This window comes from Pongo abelii, chromosome 6, assembly GCF_028885655.2.
Source record: "Pongo abelii isolate AG06213 chromosome 6, NHGRI_mPonAbe1-v2.0_pri, whole genome shotgun sequence".
Taxonomy (NCBI): Eukaryota; Metazoa; Chordata; class Mammalia; order Primates; family Hominidae; genus Pongo; species Pongo abelii.
Window position 1 is genome coordinate 546,602 of NC_071991.2, and position 19,180 is coordinate 565,781.

The 19,180-nt window shown below is 60.7% G+C and overlaps 1 protein-coding gene across 2 annotated transcripts in view; it reads right to left on the reverse strand.

The window, feature by feature from the left end:
* Nucleotides 1-13,187: 13,187 nt before the first annotated feature.
* PRKAR1B (protein kinase cAMP-dependent type I regulatory subunit beta) overlaps nt 13,188-19,180 on the reverse strand; it is a 179,957-nt gene continuing 173,964 nt past the window's right edge. For both annotated transcript variants that reach the window (XM_024241248.3, XM_024241247.3), the window contains exons 10-11: nt 15,254-15,335; nt 13,188-14,580 (exon numbers count right to left, since the gene is read on the reverse strand). In XM_024241248.3, coding sequence (XP_024097016.1) covers nt 14,408-14,580; nt 15,254-15,335 — 255 coding nt within the window. In that variant the 3' untranslated portion in view covers nt 13,188-14,407. The remainder of the gene's footprint in view (nt 14,581-15,253; nt 15,336-19,180) is intronic.

Here is a 19,180-nt window from a genome sequence, read left to right on the forward strand (position 1 = left end):
CCTGGCACATGGGGGAGTTTTGTCACCACTGGGCACCCCCAGCCTCTCCTCGGGAGACTTGCAGGGGCCTAAACTCGTCCATATTCACTTCCAAGAAGTGGGCTCCGTGGAGCCTTGCTGAGCCGGAGAAGCAGCGACGGAGGGAGCCGGAGAAGCAGCGACGGAGGGAGCCGGAGAAGCAGCGACGGAGGGAGCCGGAGAAGCAGCGACGGAGGGGGCCGGAGAAGCAGCGACGGAGGGGGCCGGAGAAGCAGCGACGGAGGGGGCCGGAGAAGCAGCGACGGAGGGGGCCGGAGAAGCAGCGACGGAGGGGGCCTGGGTGTGGTGGAGGGGGCCTGGGTGTGGTGGAGGGGGCCTGGGTGTGGTGGAGGGGGCCTGGGTGTGGTGGAGGGGGCCTGGGTGTGGTGGAGGGGGATCTTGTTCAGGGGCCAGGGGGCACACGCCTTCACGGTGGTGGAAGCCCCCAGGGATGGTGAGCCTGGCTTTCACCCTCCTGAAGGGTCCCCCCCCAAAAAGACACTGGCCCACCCAGCTCCCAGGCTTTCACCCTCCTGAAGGGTCCCCCCGCATAAAAGACATTGGCCCACCCAGCTCCCAGGTGGGAGAGGGACCTGATCCACCTCCAGGGCCAGCCTGCCAGGGACCTGGACTTACCGTGACCCGCCCTCAGTATCCTCGGCTGTAAAGTGGGGCTGATTTGCCTACACTCCAGGGGAATCAGGAACAGAGAGTGAGTTAATCCATGGAGAGGGCTCGGAACAGCGCTGGGCACAGGAAGCACCAGGAAATCGACTCCCCCACCAGGCTGCGGCCCTCGCTCACACGCCCCCTCCCTCTATGCCTGGCCTCCGGCCTTGGGTGCAGGGAACACACCCACCCCAGCTCCGTGGTTGTGGGCGGCCCGGCCAGGCCCTGCTTAGGTTCCGGGGTGCACAGCAGTGGTGCACTGCGGTGGATCAGTGTTGTAGAGGGCCCAGCCTGGGGCTGACCTGACCAGAGCCCAGGGGAGCCAGGGGAGCCAGGGGAGCCAGGGGAGCCAGGGGAGCCAGGGTCCCTGGAGGAGGGCGCCCTTGGTCCAGGGGCTGCAGAGAAATCTGAGGCGGCTTCCAGGAGGAGGTGGCATTTGAATCCAGCCTTGAAAGACAGCAGCAGCTGTCCCAGGCCTGGAATTTCCTCTTCCCAAGCAGCCAGGCCCCACCCATCTTATCTGCCTCCTTGGGGAGCTACATCCCAGGGACCTTCCCGAGAAGGGCAGCCCAGCCTGGCCCCGCCCCGCCCCAAGGCCGCAGGCTGTGTCACCCGCCTGGAATGCACTTTCCAGTCCTCCCCTCCCTCCCCCATGCCAGCCCTTCACTTCCTGACCCGGCGGGCCGGGCCAGCCCCCAGTCCTCAGAAAATCTGGGGCCCCCCCCGGCCTGTCACCCCAAAAGGTGGGGGGAGGAAGGGGTCAACCCCTAGACAGGAGGGAGGAGCTCCTGAGAGTCTCACCTTACAACCCCCCACGGGGACAGCAAGCCCTCAGTGTCCCCTCCTAGGCCCCAAGGAAGCCAGACTTGCTGAGAGGGACACAGCTCACACATCCCCCCAGGGCCCCCACTCCCTCACCAAGCCAATGGGGGCTCTGGGGGTGTCAGCATCCTGCAGTCCCTAAAGACGCTGGCGACTCCCCTTCATCCGGTGGGTCCTCCAAGCCTCTCTACAGCCAGACTGGACAGATGGCCATGGCCTCAGGGTGTTTAGAGCCAGCCGGAGTCCAGGGCTGAGGTCCCCTCTCTGGCATGATTGTCTGCCCTACCCCGTCCTTCCCCATCCCTCAGACTGGTGGGGTCCCAGGAGCCGGCCTAGAGGTCAGACCAGGAATGCCCAGAACCCAGTGGAGTCAGCAGGGCTCTGAGCATTCCCCACACGGAACCCTGCCTGCCACACGGACCCCGCCTGCCACACAGTCACCTCCCCAGGCCCTGAGCTCAAAGCAGTTACCCTTTCTGTCACCTGCACAGGGGGTCCCTGTCTGCCTCCCCCGGACTTGGAAGGCCCCTTCCAGCTGGCAGGGGGCTCCCGTTTGGGGACAGTGCCTCGGCTACACCGGTGGAGCCTTGGTGAGGAGCCCCTGTGCCCCTACTCACTGCGGGTGGAGGCACCACCTCTGGGGCCGGTGTGGAGCCAGACTCCTAAGCCAGCTCTGCAGCCTGTCCCAGGGGCCAGTAGAACTGGGAGGCAGCTGGGTGGGGGCCAGGTGTGCAGCTGCCTCCTGAGACCGGGGAGTGGATTCCTGGGGCTCAGGGCAGTGCCCTCCTCTACCTGCCCACACGCTCCAAAGGAGCTGCAGTCCCCACCTGCCTGCTGGAACAGGGGCTCCCTAAGGGCTCGAGTCCCCAACGCTGACGCAGGAGGCACCAGGAAGCGTCTGCGGAATTAAACCAACACTGTGTGCATGTCACATGTTTAGCGGACACAGGCCCCCTACACTGGGGGCCCCGCCCCTGCTGTCCTGCGTTCTGAGCCCAGCGGTAGAGGTGGAGATAGACAGGTGCGTGGCCTCCTGCACAGGCCTCCCCTGCGCCGCGGGGTGGGGTGGGTGGTGAGGGTGTGTGCAGGGCTGCCTGGATGCCCTCGGCCTCCTAACGGCCGGGGAAGAGCCTGGGGCCTGAGAATTCCAGCCACCGCCCCCCCAGGGGTGCCGCCCACTGCTCACAGGGCCGCCCACACCTCCAGCCACCTCATCGGGCCTCCAGGCAGCTGCCGCCCTGTGTGGTGTGGGGGGGACTCCCAGAGGGAGTGAGCCCGCCCTCCTAGGAGGAACCTGGCCAGGTTCCACTGGGGTGGTGGCCCGGCCCCGTAAACAGGAGGGCTTTATGGCCCAGTGACAGGCAAGACTGGCGGGGCAAGCCCGGGCTAGATCCCAACCCCGAGCCAGGGACAAGAGGATCCCAGAGTGGGAGCAGGAAGGCAGGGGTCCGTGGAACCAGCCTGCTCCCCCGCTCCCTACAGGCCTCCCCCACCCTATCTCAGGGACCCAGGCCCCAAGTCCCAGAGCACCCAGGGCCACCCTCACCCCATCCCTGGCCAAGCTTCACCCCCTCCAGAGGGGCCCCTCACCCCCACCCTGTCCCTGGCCAAGCCTCCCTCCCTCCAGATGGGCCCCTCACCGCCTCGGGGTTGGGGCAGCATCTCTGCTCTCCGTCAACACGGACAGTTGATACCAGGGTTGTCTACCTTCATGAAAGTTTCCTGTAGTGATTTCTTCAGCCTACAGAAAAACATAAATGTGGGTTCCTAGGAGCACCAGCGTATGACCAGGACCTTGTCCTTCTGAAACATGTGAAGTTTGCTTGAGTGTATTGACAGCAACAATAATCAGACCAAAAGTAAAATGACAAGACTCCTTCTGACTCGGGTAGCTCGGAGGAGCAAAGTGTGAGAGGCCCAGCAGGGCTCCAGCCTCAGCTCTGGCACCCCAACCAGACCCGCTGTTCCCAGACTCAGTTTCCCCACCCCACCTAAGGTCTCTGGGGCTCCTCCATGCAGTGATTCCACTCTTTCTGGCCCAGGCTGCCTCTGTAAGAGTCCGTCTGGGTTTAGAGTTGGTCGTACATTCATTCATCAAACATCTGAGTGCGCACAGTGTGGCCAGACACACACTCTGGTGTAGAGGAACTAGCTGGCCTGCGCCCCTGTCATGACACCGGAGCCTGTCCCTGGGACTAGACCGCGAATCAGGCGCTGTGCACAGCATAACTAGCTCGATGCCCGCTGACCCCCAGCCAAAGCCCACCTGGGTCAAAAGAGTTCCTGGACCCTGGAGGGCATGGTGGTTTTAAAACAGGACCACCAGTCCCTTGACCTCTCACATCAGCAAGTGGGGGTCTGTGTCCCCCTGGATCCAGGCGGGCTGGCTCTTTATCAACCATAGACTGTGCTGGAAGCAACACTCTGTGGCCTCTAGGAATCGGTCGCAAAAGGCTACACAGCTTACACCCGGGTGGCTGGAACCAGCTGGCTTTTAGAACCCTCAGACGCCTCGAGGGAAGCCTGGCTTTACTATAGCTACCATGCTAGCAGGAAGCCCAAGCCACACAGGATGCAGGCACTGCCCCACCCACCCACCCCCAGCCCCAGGGAGCCCGCTGAGCCCCCTCCCCCACCCCAGGGAGCCCACTGAACCCCCACCCCACCCTAGAGAGCCCGCTGAGCCCCCTCCCCAACCCCATGAAGCCCGCTGAGCCCCCCACCCCCACCTCAGGGAGCCCACTGAGCCCCCTCCCCCACCCCAGGGAGCCCGCTGAGCCCCCCACCCCCACCTCAGGGAGCCCGCTGAGCCCCCTCCCCCACCCCAGGGAGCCCGCTGAGCCCCCCACCCCCACCTCAGGGAGCCCGCTGAGCCCCCCACCCCCACCTCAGGGAGCCCACTGAGCCCCCTCCCCCACCCTAGGGAGCCCGCTGAGCCCCCTCCCCCACCCCATGAAGCCCGCTGAGCCCCCTCCCCCACCCCAGGGAGCCCGCTGAGCCCCCTCCCCCACCCCAGGGAGCCCGCTGAGCCCCCTCCCCCACCCCAGGAAGCCCGCTGAGCCCCCTCCCCAACCCCATGAAGCCCGCTGAACCCCCACCCCACCCTAGGGAGCCCACTGAGCCCCCTCCCCCCACCCCGACCCCCAGGGAGCCCGCTGAGCCCCCTCCCCCACCCCAGGGAGCCCGCTGAGCCCCCCACTCCCACCCCAGGGAGCCCGCTGAGCCCCCCACTCCCACCCCAGGGAGCCCGCTGAGCCCCCCACTCCCACCCCAGGGAGCCCGCTGAGCCCCCCACCCCCACCTCAGGGAGCCCACTGAGCCTCCTCCCCCACCCCGACCCCGACCCCCAGGGAGCCCACTGAGCCCCCCTCCCCTACCCCAGGGAGCCCACTGAGCCCCCTACGCCACCCCAGGGAGCCCACTGAGCCCCCCACCCCCAGGGAGCTTGCTGAGCCCCCCCACCCCCAGGGAGCTTGCTGAGCCCCCTCCCCCACCCCAGGGAGCCCACTGAGCCCCTCCCCCACCACCAGGGAGCCCACTGAGCCCCCACACACCCCGACCCCCAAGGAGCTCACTGAGCCCAGACCCCAAGCATCACAGAGCACACAAGCCCCACTCACCAGGCCCCATCTGAGGTCTGCAGGGCAGCATCCATAGTGAACATGAGGCGGCTGTTTCATGCCACCAGGCTTTTGGAGTGTGATGCACACAGCAATTACCCGACAGATCGAGGGAGGGCCACAGGGCAGGCTGCGTCCATGGAGACATTTGCCGCTTTTCCAAAACTGGGGGCCGCTGAGAGGCACCTGGGCGTCCCTCGTCAGGGAGTTCTCGGGGCCAGCTACAGGTGGGGAGACGCTTGGTTTAGGGAATAGGAGGATAGGAGAGGAGGCCTCATTTCCAGCCGCTATGCTCAGGGTGGGGCACGCAGAGGCCTTGAAGGTGAGAAGGAGGCAGTATTCCAGGATGACTGCAGGCACACCGGGCCCACTGGGAGCCGAAGGACATGGCGCACACAGCAGAAGCTCCGGGCGGCACATGTCGGACGTGGGGAGGGCCTGGTTCCTGTCACTGTTGGGTGCGACAGAGACGTCATATGCGACAGCAGCTCCACAGCTGTGAATGTCTTCTGCACCAGACCCCATTCGACCAGCTCCACCTGTGCAGTCTCGCTTCACGCTCACCTCCAACCCCACACAACCAGCTCCACCTGTGCAGTCTCGCGTCAGCTCACCCCAACCCCACGCAACCAGCTCCACCTGTGCAGTCTCGCTTCACACTCACCCCCAACCCCACGCAACCAGCTCCACCTGTGCAGTCTCGCGTCAGCTCACCTCCAACCCCACGCAACCAGCTCCACCTGTGCAGTCTCGCGTCAGCTCACCCCAACCCCACGCAACCAGCTCCACCTGCGCAGTCTCGCGTCAGCTCACCCCAACCCCACGCAACCAGCTCCACCTGCGCAGTCTCGCGTCAGCTCACCCCCAACCCCACGCAACCAGCTCCACCTGCGCAGTCTCGCGTCAGCTCACCCCCAACCCCACGCAACCAGCTCCACCTGCGCAGTCTCGCGTCAGCTCACCTCCAACCCCACGCAACCAGCTCCACCTGCGCAGTCTCGCTTCACCCTCACCTCCAACCCCACTGGGCAAACATTATGACCCCCACTTTAGAGATGAGCAGGCTCAGAGGAGTTAAGGAACGTGCCTGAGGCCACACAGCGAGGAAGAGCTGAGACCAGGGTTTGAGGCACGTTAGGTGCCCGTGTAATCCTATGCTTTATCTGGCACAGCGCACGCCAGCCAGGCCGGGGATCACCAGGACCCTTTTCAAGTGCATTCCTGAAATACAGCAGCCAGTTTCCCCAACTGCGCAAGTAAAAACAATGTTTGGCTGAGGAGGCTGGTGAGGGGCTGACAGTCTAAATTCTAAGGGACGTCTCCAGTGGAGTGGCACAGGGCTCCGTCCCCAAGCAGACCCCCTGCTGGGATCAGTGGAACCCGACCTAATGATCTTCTGCCTGGCTGAAGAAAAGCCCTGTGGGTGGATTAAAAAACCCACTGCGTGCCTGCAAGATCTGACTGTAAAGCTGCTCCCATGAGCAGCTTCCGAGAGCCTTGGTGGCCCCCAAGCAGGCCAGGGGCAGGCCCAGATCGAGGGGCGAGGGGAAGGCCTCCCTGCACTTGGGGGAGAAGTTAGAACCAGACGAGAGGAACCCTCGAGGAAGGGAAATCCTTTGACCAACTGGAGGTGGAGCTCGGGCAGGAAAGTTAGTCACCAGCCGCCTAATTTGGTCACATTCCAGGAGGCAAGAGCGGCCTAAGAGGGGAGAGAGAGGTCAGCGTGGCTGGTGGCTCTGGAAGGGGCAAGGATGAGCTGGACTCTGACGAGGCCGGGGCAGGCCCAGGGCCCATCTGGACCGGGGAAGTCTCCTAGACCAGAGCCCTTGTGGCCGAATGAAGCTCTGAAGGGTGGGGCCCAGGATCCCGGAGCCACCCCTGCCGAGGGCCTCCTGGCCCGACCCCCAGACATGAAATCACCCCCAAGTCCCAGGCCCCATATGGCGGGGCCTGCCTGTCTCCCCAGCGTGGCAGCCGGGGGGCCAGGAGGAAACTGCCTGGCCTCAAAGTGAGTCACCCCCGCCGGCTGATTCAGCCACCCTGAGCCAGAGGAGGTGAGGCCGGGACTGTCCGTGGTCTGGAGGGGCCTCGGCCAAGCCCAGTCCCCAGAGGCCAGCTCACCCCAGCAGGGCGCGTGGGCCGGTGCCACTGTTCAGCCTGGGACCCCTGCGGAGCCTCTTACCACCAGTAATTAGCTCATTCCACCAGCAGCCTGGGTGGGTCGTGACACCCATCTTACAGATGGGAAAGCTGAGGCCCTGGGAGGTCCAGGCTTGGGGCCCATATCAGGCAGGGCTGGGCAGCCCCAGGCAAAGCCCCTGCATCTAGAATAGCGACAGGAACCTATGGTCACCTGCTGGCTTCTGGACCCAACAGAAAGTCCATCCTCCTTGGAATCCTTTGGCCAGAATTCCAGCCTCCGGGAAACTGTCTCTCTGGGGAAAGCTAGGCCACCTCCCAGCTGCTAGGAATGTGTGAAAGGGGCTCAGACTGTAAAAGGAATCAGGGAATGAGTGAACAAATGAAGGAATGAACTAATGAATGAAGAAATGAACGAACGGCTAAACGAATGAATGAATGAGTCAACAGATAAACAAATGAGCCAGTGCTTTGCCAGGACAGCAGGTCTATGAGTCCCCACTGCTCTGCCTCCTGCCCCAGGGGAAGCAGTTTCCCTGCCTCCACGGCTAGCGAGGGGCAGAGGCCAGCGAGGTTGTCCACCCTGGATGTTCTCAGTGGTTCCAGGCCGAGTCCTGGGGATCCACCCCAGGGCCCAGTGTCTGCTGTGTCTGTCAGAGACTTGGCTGGTGGCACCAGACAGGCAGGTGGGGCCCAGGCTGGCCGAGGAGCAGTGTTTTCAGTTGCACCTGCCTTCTGGGTGGCCCTAGGCCAACCTCTGCACGCTGGAACCTCTGTTTCCTCATCTGTTCCTTGCACGGGGCCTTTTGCTATTTAGCGGCCTCACATCAGGCCCACAGAACACTGGGAGTCAGGCTGCGCAGGGCAGGCAAGGGGTCCGAGGCTTCCGGGCAGCCTCTGACTCTCTCTGGGGCTGGGCCTGCCTCAGGTCACCCATTTCTCCCCACACCACAGCCCCCAGACCCAGCCCTTGCCTGGGCCCCACCAGAGCCCACCCCAGGTAAGGCTTCCTGGGTGAGGTAAGGTTCCCACTTCGTTCTCTTCCCCACACACTGGAGGGGAACGTGCATTCCCAGAGGCTATATCAGAGCGGAGACGGTGAGGCACAGAGAGGCCAAGGGGTTTGCCCAAGCTCACACAGCAAGGGCAGAGGGAAACTTGGTGGGGCCTGCAGGGCTTCTGTCTGGGTGGTGTTGGGGAACAGGGGCTGGAAAGGGGCCTCCACGGGGCTTCAGGACAGAGAAGGAGGTGCCCCCACTAGAACGTTAGCACCAAGACAGCTGTTTTCTGCTGTATCTCTAGGGCTGAGTTCAGCGCCAGGTGCACGTCGGGAGTTCCGTAAACACTGGCTGGCCACTTTGGAGCAGGCAGTGATTTTTTATTTTTATTTTTATTTATTTTTCTGAGACAGGATTTCACTCTGTCACCCGGGAGTGCAGTGACGTGATCATAGCTCACCACAGCCTCGACCACCTGGACTCCAGCAATCCTCCTGCCTAAGCCTCCTGAGTAGCCGAGACTACAGGTATGCACTACCACACCTGGCTATTTTAAACATTTTTTTGTTTTGTTTTTTTAGGCATAGGGTCTCACTATGTTGCCCAGGCTCGAACTCCTGGCCTCATGCAGTCTTCCCACCTCTGCCTCCTAAAGTGCTGGGATTACAGGCATGAGCCACCTCGCCTGGTAATTTTTAAAATAGGACATTGAACCACAAAAAAAGGTGGATAAATTGGACTCTATAAAAACTAAAGACTGTTGCTATTTAGAAGACATCATTTAAGAACATGAAAAGGCCAGCTGCAGACTGGGAGAAAGTATTTGCAATGTATGCGTCTGACGGAGGAGCTATGTCTAGAATACACAAAGACCTCCTCCAGCCCAGTGATAAGACAGCCCAATTTCTGTAAATGGGCAAAAGATTTTGAGCAGACATTTCACGAAAGAAGATCTGCAGTCAGTACAGACATGAAGAGATGCTCCACGTTGTCCATCATCAGGAAACGCAATTACAACCACGGCGAGACACGACTACACCCATCAGAACTGCCCAAATTAGAAAGCCTGATTACACCAAGTGCTGGTGAGGATGCGGGGCACCTGCGACGCCCCCACACTGCTGGCGGGAAGGCAACGTGGTGGGGCCGCTTTGGAGAAGGGTTCGGCAATTTCTCGTAAGTGAAACACACACTTACTATGCGGTCCGGCCCTTCCATGCCTCAGTATTGACCCAAGACAAGTGAAAACATATGTCCTGGCTGGGGGCAGTGGCTCATGCCTGTAATTCCAGCACTTTGCGAGGCCGAGGGGGGAGGATCACTTGAGCCCAGGAGGTTGAGACCAGCCTGGGCAACATGGTTAGACTCTGTCTCTACAAATGATCATTAAAAAAAAAAAATTAGCTGGGCATGGTGGCACATGCCTGTGGTCTCAGCTACTCAGGAGGCTGAGGGGGGGAGGATTGCTTGAGGCCAGAAGTTTGAGACCAGCCTGGGCAACATAGTGAGACCCTGACTCGACAAAAAAATTAAAAATTAGCTGGGCATGGTGGTGACTGCCCGTAGTCCCAGCTGCTTGAGAGGCTGAGGCAGGAGGATCACTTGAGCCCAGGCGGTCAAAGTTGCAGTGAGCTGTGATCACGCCAGTGCACTCCAGCCTGGGTGACAAATGGAGACCCTGTCTCATGAAAAACCACCCCAAAATACAGAGAGATGGGTGCACCCTTCACCCAGTTTCCCCCAGTGGTTTAACAGCTTGCTAAGCTACCGCAGCATTTCACAGCCAGATCTCAACATGGATGCCCGAGCCACAGAACAGCTCTGGCTGCCTTTTTATTTTTATTTTTTGAGACAAAATCTCGCTCTGTCGCCCAGGCTGGAGTGCAGTGGCGGGATCTTGGCTCACTGCAACCTCCGCCTCCCGAGTTCAACCGATTCCCCTACCTCGGCCTCCCAAGTAGCTGGGATCACAGGCATGCGCCACTACGCCTCGCTAATTTTGTATTTAGTAGAGATGAGGTTTCGCCATGTTGGCCAGCCTGGTCTCGAACTCCTGAGCTCAGGTGATCCACCCGCCTCTCCCAAAGTCCTAGGATTACAGGCGTGAGCCACCACCCCCAGCTAATTTTTGTACTTTTAGTAGAGACAGGGTTTCACCATGTTGCCCAGGCTGGTCTCAAACTCCTGACCTCAGGTGATCCGCCCATCTCGGCCTCCCAAAGTGCTGGGATGACAGGCGTGAGCCGCCGCACCCGGCCCCAGCTGCCTTTTTATAGCCACACCGCCTCCTCCTCAACTGCTGGCCCCGATTTTGACATCTGCAGAATGTCGTGTAAACGGAATTCTAGGGTGCACGGCTTTTTCCCTCAGCGTCGTTCTCTGACAATTCCATCCCGGTTGCTGGGCACACCGCTAGTTCCTTTTCGGTGCCGAGTAGCGTTTCGGAGCGTGGATGTACCACGGTTTGTTCCCCCCGCTGAAGGATGCCACGGTTGGTTCCAGCTTGAGGCTCTCTGAGTCAAGCTGCTGTGTCCACGCGTGTGCGGGTCTGTGTCTTCACTCTCTGGGATAAATGCCCAAGAATACCATGTGATGTGTTGTACGGTAATTGCAGACTTAGTTTGGATTTTTGTGTTGTTAAGAAACTACGAACTATTTTCCAGAGTGACTGCCCCATCTTATGTTCCCACTTGCAATGTCTGAGCGATCCTGTTTCTCTACAGGACAGTGCTGCTGTTTTGTTTTTTTTTTTAAGGCAGAATCTCACTCTGTCACCCAGGCTAGAGTGCAGAGGCACAATGTCAGCTCACTGCAACCTCCGCCTCCCGGGTTCAAGTGATTCTCCCTGCCTCAGCCTCCCAAGTAGCTGGGATTACAGGCGCCCGCCACCACACCTGGCTAATTTTTTTTTGTATTTTTAGTAAAGACAGGGTTTCACCATATTGGCCAGGCTGGTCTCGATCTCCTGACCTTGTGATCCGCCTGCCTCGGCCCCCCAAAGTGCTGGGATTTCAGGCGTGAGCCGCTGCGCCTGGCCTGCTGTTTTTCATTCTAGCCGTTCTGATAGGTGTGTGGGGGTGTCTTACCGTGGCTTTAATTTGCATTTTCCTACTGGCTGGTGATCTGACATCTTTCCCTGTGTTCACTGCTGTCCGCATGTCCTCGTGGGGATGTGCCTCTTCATAACCTAGTTGGATTGTTTGCATTTTATGGTTGAGTTTTGAGAGGTTTTTTTTTTTTTGAGACGGAGTCTCACTCTGTCACCGAGGCTGGAGTGCAGTGCCACCGTGTTGGCTCACTGCAACCTCCGTCTCCTGGGTTCAAGCAATTCTCCTGCCTCAGCCTCCCGAGTAGCTGGGATTACAGGCACCCACCACAACATGCCCGGCTAGTTTTTATATTTTCAGTAGAGATGGGGTTTCCCCATGTTGGCCAGGCTGGTCTCGAACTCCCAACTTCAGGTGATCCACCAGCCTCGGTCTCCCAAAGTGCTGGGATTACAGGCGTGAGCCGCCGCGCCCGGCCGAGTTCTTAAATGATTCTATGTATTGGTCTTCTCTGCGATACACGTGGTTTGAAAATCTTTCCTCCCAGTCCGTGGTCTGTATTTTCATCTTCTTCACAAGGTCTGTTGCGGGCACCAGTTTTTAATTTTGATGAATTCCAATTTATCAAATCTCCCTTTCATGGACTGGTGTCAAGTCTAAGAGTAATTTCCCTATAGTTTCATATTTAAGTCTGTGATCCATTTTGAATTAATTTTTGCATAAGGTGTGAGACTTGGGTCAAAGTTCCTTTGTGTTTGGCCTATGAATGTCAGAGCCTGAATCTCCCAAAGTTTCTCTCCTGCATCCCTTATTCACTGTTGTTTATTTATTGAAATATTTCCTGCAGGAGATCCCGGGGGCCTGGGGTGCATGAGTGAGCTGTGCCTGCCCCTGGACCCCGAGTTTACTGTCCCATCCAGAGGTCGAGGGCACCCTGGTCCTGGACACACCCCAACCCCTCCCGGGGCAGCCTTGGGATCTGGGTGTCCACGTCAGGTCCCACGAAACAGCCACAAGGACCAGAGCCACCTGGGACCATGGTGGGACGTGGACCCTCACAGTGCAGAGACAGGGAGCTGAGCCCCGTCTACTTAGCCACCCCGGGATACGGCGGTGGGCAGCACGGACCCTCCTGTATACTGACAACGCTGAAAGGAGAATGTCTGGATACACAGGGCTACACACGGACCCTCCTGTATACTGACAACGCTGAAAGGAGAATGTCTGGATACACAGGGCTACACACGGACCCTCCTGTATACTGACAACATTGAAATGAGAACATCTGGATACACAGGGCTACACACGGACCCTCCTGTATACTGACAACGCTCAAATGAGAACATCTGGATACACAGGTCTACACACGGACCCTCCTGTATACTGACAACGCTGAAAGGAGAATGTCTGGATACACAGGGCTACACACGGACCCTCCTGTATACTGACAACGCTCAAATGAGAACATCTGGATACACAGGGCTACACACGGACCCTCCTGTATACTGACAAAGCTCAAATGAGAACATCTGGATACACAGGGCTACACACGGACCCTCCTGTATACTGACAACGCTGAAAGGAGAATGTCTGGATACACAGGGCTACAGAGGGTAGACGGGTGGCTCCTCGGGCTGGAAGCGGGAGCTGTTGTTTAACGGCTGCAGAGTTTCCATTTCGGAAGACGAAAGGGCTGGACGTGGACAGTGGTGATGGCCGCACTGCGGTGTGGATAACGCCACTGCACTGCACACTTAAAAGTGGTTAAAATGGTAACTTTTGTGTTATGTGTATTTTACCACCATAAAAAAAAGAAAAAAAAATCCCTTATCTACAAAAGACTTCAGACTAAGGCCTCCCGAGCCGGGAAGAGGTACTTCATTGCACATTTAATGGTTCATGCAGCATTCAGAGCAGAGATAAGGGGGGGACGGCTCACAGGTCCACAGGAACAGGCACAGGCGGGACACGGCGACGTGGCCGGGGCTGGGCGGGGAGGGGGGCCCCACGCGTCGTAACCACCAGCAGGGGAGCGGCTGCAACGAGCAGCCTCGGACCAAGGACAGCCTCCCCAGGCTGCACGGGACGGGAGCAACATCGGGTGAACTGCAATGGCCTCACTTGTCTTTCGGGGCACCCAGGAATCCCCTGGGAAGCTTCTCTGCACTGGCCTCACCCCTTCGGGCCTGGCTGGCTCACGTCATCACCGTGGGACCCAAAACACATTTAAGGGACAAGTCGGTTGAGTGGGTCGGGGTGTGTGGGGCCCGTGGCTGGCTTGACTTCTGTCTTTCCCTAACATCAACTTGCCCTGGGTGCACTTTCTAAGGAAGGTGAGGACGGCCTGCTGGAGTCCCGCCAGCCCCTCCCAACAGAACTTCGAGCCCGGCCCCCCTACCGGGGTCTACCTGCGGCCGTGGCCCTGGCTCCCAAGGCAGGAGTCCTGTGTTTCTTGGCACCCGGCTTCCTCTCCAGTTACAGGCAAAATCAATCTCACAGCGCAGGGACTCTCCCACCCCGGCATCCGCAGCAGGGCCCCTTGGGGAGGTGGGGGTACAGTGGGGCGGGCAGGGGTACACATTTGCAGGAGGGGCCTTGACTTCTTTCTTCAGCCTCAACTCCCTGCTCTCAGCCTCATCTCCCCTGGGGGGCAGCCCCTTTTGACACACTCTTGCCCACACTCGGACCTCTATCTGGGGGACCTGACCTCACAGGGTCTCCAGGCCCCAGGGGCAACGTCCCGGCCTGGGTTCTGGGGAGGACCGATCCTCAAGCATCTCCAGGAGACTGGCGGGGGTGGGGTGGGCCCCCCAGGACAAGCCCGCAGAGGCGGCCGGGGAGGCGTGTGGGGAGGAAGCTGGCCTGTCCCTTCCTTGATCTTGGGATGCGTTTTGTCCGCTTGTCCTTTGATTTGGAAATGCACAAGGTGATCATTTATTCCAAAAAGTGAGTCCAGGGAAGGGGCAGTCCCCACGCTGCTGGGACCCAGTCCCACCTGGCCCACACCCACACCGCGGTTCCCGGGCCCCCAACACAGACGAGCACGGCACGGCCACCACACTGGGGAGCTGGGGCTGCAGGGCGGGAGCTGTGCTCAGACGGTGAGGGAGATGAAGCTGTTGTAACGCTGAATGTTCCTCTTGAGGATCTCAGAACAGGGCCCCAGCACACGCTCGAAGCGGGGCCGGTCCAGCTTCACACACTTGAGGGGCCCCCGGGCCACGACGGTGGCCGCCCGGGGCCGGTTCAGCAGCAGCGCAATCTCCCCTGGGGGGGTGAAGAGAGAGGTCAGGGCCGGGCCTGGGGGTCCTGAGGCCGCAGCAGGGAAAGGTTATGCCCAGGACCCTGGAAGCGGCTCCCTTTCAAGGATAGGATGTGCCAGGCACATTCGAATTTCAAACGACCTTGTAGCATAAGTATAGCCCAAGAACTATTTGGGATATACTTATGCTAATGAATTGTTTATTATCTGAAATTCACATTCAGCTAGGCATTGTCCTGCACTTTTTTGGGCAGTCCTGCAGGAATGCCCAGGTGTGCCCAGGCCTCCCTCAGGACCCCAACCCCCAGCTGCAGGAAAGCCCAGGTGTGCCCAGGCCTCCCTCAACCCCACCCACCCCCAGCTGCGAGAATGCTGGTGGCTGATGGCTACACTGTGCCCCCTCATCCCAGAAGCAGGAGGCTGCTTCCCCCAAGGTCATGTCCTCTGGGGCACCCCACATCCAGGGCTGGTTGCTCCTGGGGACCCAAGTGTGGCCCTGGGACCTCAATTTGGGGGAATAGGACTGAGCCTTCTGTTGCAGCCACACTGGGGCTCAGCCAAGCCCCACTACAAGGCCCCAGGGAAGCCCCCCAGCAGCTCCTCACCTCCAGGCCCTTCCCAGGACCCCAAATGAGATGGCCACAGCCGTGCGAGGGAGGGGACACCCACTGGACTCACCGAAGTAGTCAGAGGGTCCCAGGCGCCCCACCTCCACGTACTCCTCATTGGGGGACCGGCGCTGCAGCACGGACGCGGTGCCCTGCGGGTGGAGATGGAGGGACGTGAGTGCCAGCCAGGCGGGTGCAGGGTGGGACGCACGTGAGGGGTCACCACTCAAACCCCCCACCTCCCGCCCGGGTCCTTCCCCGGAGCCACTGCCACGACCACATCACCACCCAAACCCCCACCTCCCGCCCGGGTCCTTCCCCGGAGCCACTGCCACGACCACATCACCACCCAAACCCCCACCTCCCGCCCGGGTCCTTCCCCGGAGCCACTGCCACGACCACATCACCACCCAAACCCCCACCTCCCGCCCGGGTCCTTCCCCGGAGCCACTGCCACGACCACATCACCACCCAAACCCCCACCTCCCGCCCGGGTCCTTCCCCGGAGCCACTGCCACGACCACATCACCACCCAAACCCCCACCTCCCGCCCGGGTCCTTCCCCGGAGCCACTGCCACGACCACGTCACCACCCAAACCCCCACCTCCCGCCCGGGTCCTTCCCCGGAGCCACTGCCACGACCACGTCACCACCCAAACCCCCACCTCCCGCCCGGGTCCTTCCCCGGAGCCACTGCCACGACCACGTCACCACCCAAACCCCCACCTCCCGCCCGGGTCCTTCCCCGGAGCCACTGCCACGACCACGTCACCACCCAAACCCCCACCTCCCGCCCGGGTCCTTCCCCGGAGCCACTGCCACGACCACGTCACCACCCAAACCCCCACCTCCCGCCCGGGTCCTTCCCCGGAGCCACTGCCACGACCACGTCACCACCCAAACCCCCACCTCCCGCCCGGGTCCTTCCCCGGAGCCACTGCCACGACCACGTCACCACCCAAACCCCCACCTCCCGCCCGGGTCCTTCCCCGGAGCCACTGCCACGACCACGTCACCACCCAAACCCCCACCTCCCGCCCGGGTCCTTCCCCGGAGCCCCTGCCATCATCACATCCAATGCTGGTGCTTCTCCCGTTCCCGGCACCGGCAACCAGGGCATCTGAGCACCGCGGGACCTGCCCAGAGACCACCGTCCGGCCTGGCCCAGCTCCCATTTTTGTTCAGACACACAGACAGCTCCTTGAAATGGGACTCATCGCCGAGGCGAGTGGAGGAGCCAGGAGGGGATGCGCTGGGACCTTCCCTGGGGGGTCGGTATCTTTGTCACGGGGCTGCCGGGCTCCAAGCTGACCTTGGACCAACTCTCAAGGACTGGGAGCTCGTCCAGGCATCCCGGCCTCCCCGGGGGAAGGGGGGGTGCTGTCTCAGGGTCACACGCCCACTAAGCACCCTCCTGACCCCCGACACGGGGAAGTGGGGAGGGGTCTGCGGGTTGCCCAGATCAATGATTAACACAGACACCGTGGGCAGAATATCACAGGGCACTGCCGCAGAATGTGCTACACACAGATCCAGCCTGCGGACGGCGAGGCTGGGGTAGCTGAATGTCCCCTGGACTCTGGTCCCTCCAGGGCCCCAGGTGTGGAAACCGTGGCCCAGCACAGGGAGAGTGTGGGCTGTGTGGCCAGACGCGGCTGCCGTGTCACTGTCCCCACCTGAGACTCTGCTTGCTGGGAACCTAGGAATCTTCCCCTGACACCTAGAGCTGCTGTGAAGACACACTAGAGAGGCTTCCTCTGAACAGCCAGGGAAACGGTCCGTCCTCAACACCAGACACCCCCAACAGGTGCTGATGAACGTACCTCTGTCGCCGGCCCTGCACGCCGCTGGCCTCAGACACTTCCCAAATTCCACCCTGAGCAGCTCTCTCAGCACCATGCTCTGACCCGTCCCTAGTCCCCGGAGGCAGGGCCCCGCGTCTACTGCAGCAGTGCACCTGCGTGAGGAATGTCGTCCCATTTTACAGCCGGGGAAGCTGAGGCCCAGGAAGGTGGCAGCACCTGCAGCCTGGCCCTCCAGGGTCCAGAGACGGCACCATCCGGGTACCCAGGGATCACGTCCCCACAGCCCCAGCCGGCCTGGCAGACGGCGGCCCTCTCAGAGCAGCCGCTCGTGGAGAACAAACACTTCATTTCAAGGTGGGCTCGGTTCACCCTGGCTCACCCAGACCCAGCCTCATCAAATGCCAGCCAGGCTGTGCCGGGGTTAATGAGTAACTCCCCACCTCATCACAGTCTGGGAGAGACGTGGGTCAGGAGACCCTGCTGGTGCCCGCCATGCCTGGAATCTCCAGGCACCAATTGGCAGCCCCTCTGAGAGCCAGACCCCCGCCCTGGCCCCTGATCCGGCCGTGGGGCCACTCGGCTCCCAGGCCTCTGCCGTGTTTATGAATTCAGCTGATGGATGAGCAGGACGTGTAAACAGACCAGGCGGCCGAGTGCCGCCACTGTGGACAGGGGGAGACAGGGAGCGTGACCTCAGCCAGGTGCCCACAGACTCAGACCCCGGGCACTGGAGAGAGGGAAGACTCTGTGGGCCCCCACCCACAGGAACAGCTCCCGGCCCTCCTCCCGGTCCTGGCACTGGCTCAGGCCAGTCCCGGGCACAGCTCTGGGCTCTGAGGCCCATGCGGAGGCAGATGGCGGAGGGTGAAACTCGTGGGCTCTGAAGCCACCGGCCCCAGCCTTCCCATAGGTGAGAACTCTCTGCTTCCTGGTCTTTGAAGCTGTGGCCACCCTGAGAATTCAGTGCAAGAAAATTTGGTTAGACAGGGTCTGGAGCGGGCGAGAAAACTTAGTTAGATGGGGTCTGGAGCAGGCCAAACCCCCCGCGCAGGAGAGCCGCTGTGAGCAGTGTTATTTGTCTGGACAGCCCGTCACGCTGACCTTGAGGACAGACGTCATTGATGTGCCCTTTGTGGCCATTTTTAACAGCTTTCTGTTTTACAGCTGGGATTATTTTCCTCTCTAAGAATCCAGGCGAAGAACCTGAAGGCCTCTGGTTCACAGGATTACTTGGTGAAACCTGGGTGTGGAACAATGTTCAGGTGCTTTTGACCCCAAATAGCAGAAAACCCAAATTGAGGCTGCTAAGGTCTAATAAAGGCCACGGATCCCAGAGCCAGAGGATGGGAAGGCCACGGATCCCACAGAGCCAGAAGATGGGGAGGCCACGGATCCCACAGAGCCAGAAGACGGGGAGGCCAAGGATCCCACAGAGACAGAAGACAGGGAGGCCACGGATCCCACAGAGACAGAAGACGGGGAGGCCACGGATCCCACAGAGACAGAAGATGGGGGAGGCCACAGATCCCACAGAGACAGAAGATGGGGGAGGCCACGGATCCCACAGAGCCAGAAGATGGGGAGGCCACGGATCCCACAGAGACAGAAGACGGGGAGGCCATGGATCCCACAGAGACAGAAGACGGGGAGGCCACGGATCCCACAGAGCCACAAGACGGGGAGGCCACGGATCCCAAAGAGACAGAAGACGGGAAGGCCACAGATCCCACAGAGCCAGAAGATGGGGAGGCCACGGATCCCACAGAGACAGAAGACGGGGAGGCCACGGATCCCACAGAGCCACAAGATGGGGAGGCCACGGATCCCACAGAGCCGGAAGATAGGGGAGGGCTCCCAGGCCCATTCCGTGGTTTGGAGGTGGCAGGGACCCAGCCTTGCTCTCGCCTCCTGCTCTGGGACCTCGGGGAGGTGCAAGGTCCTCAATCAGGTCCCTCATGGTGGCACAGAGGCTGCTATGGCTCCAGGAGTCACCACAGGCCACCCCTACACCATCAGCAAAAAGAGAGAATCTGCCTCTTTCTCCTGCACTTCTCTCCTCAGCAGTGAGAAACCTTTCCAGAAACTCCTGGAAACATCCCCTCACTCCTCACTGGCCAGAGAGGGTCTCACGCTTGCCCTAAACCAGTTGCTGGGGAATATGACCCATGGGACTGGACGTGCCCCGCTCTGG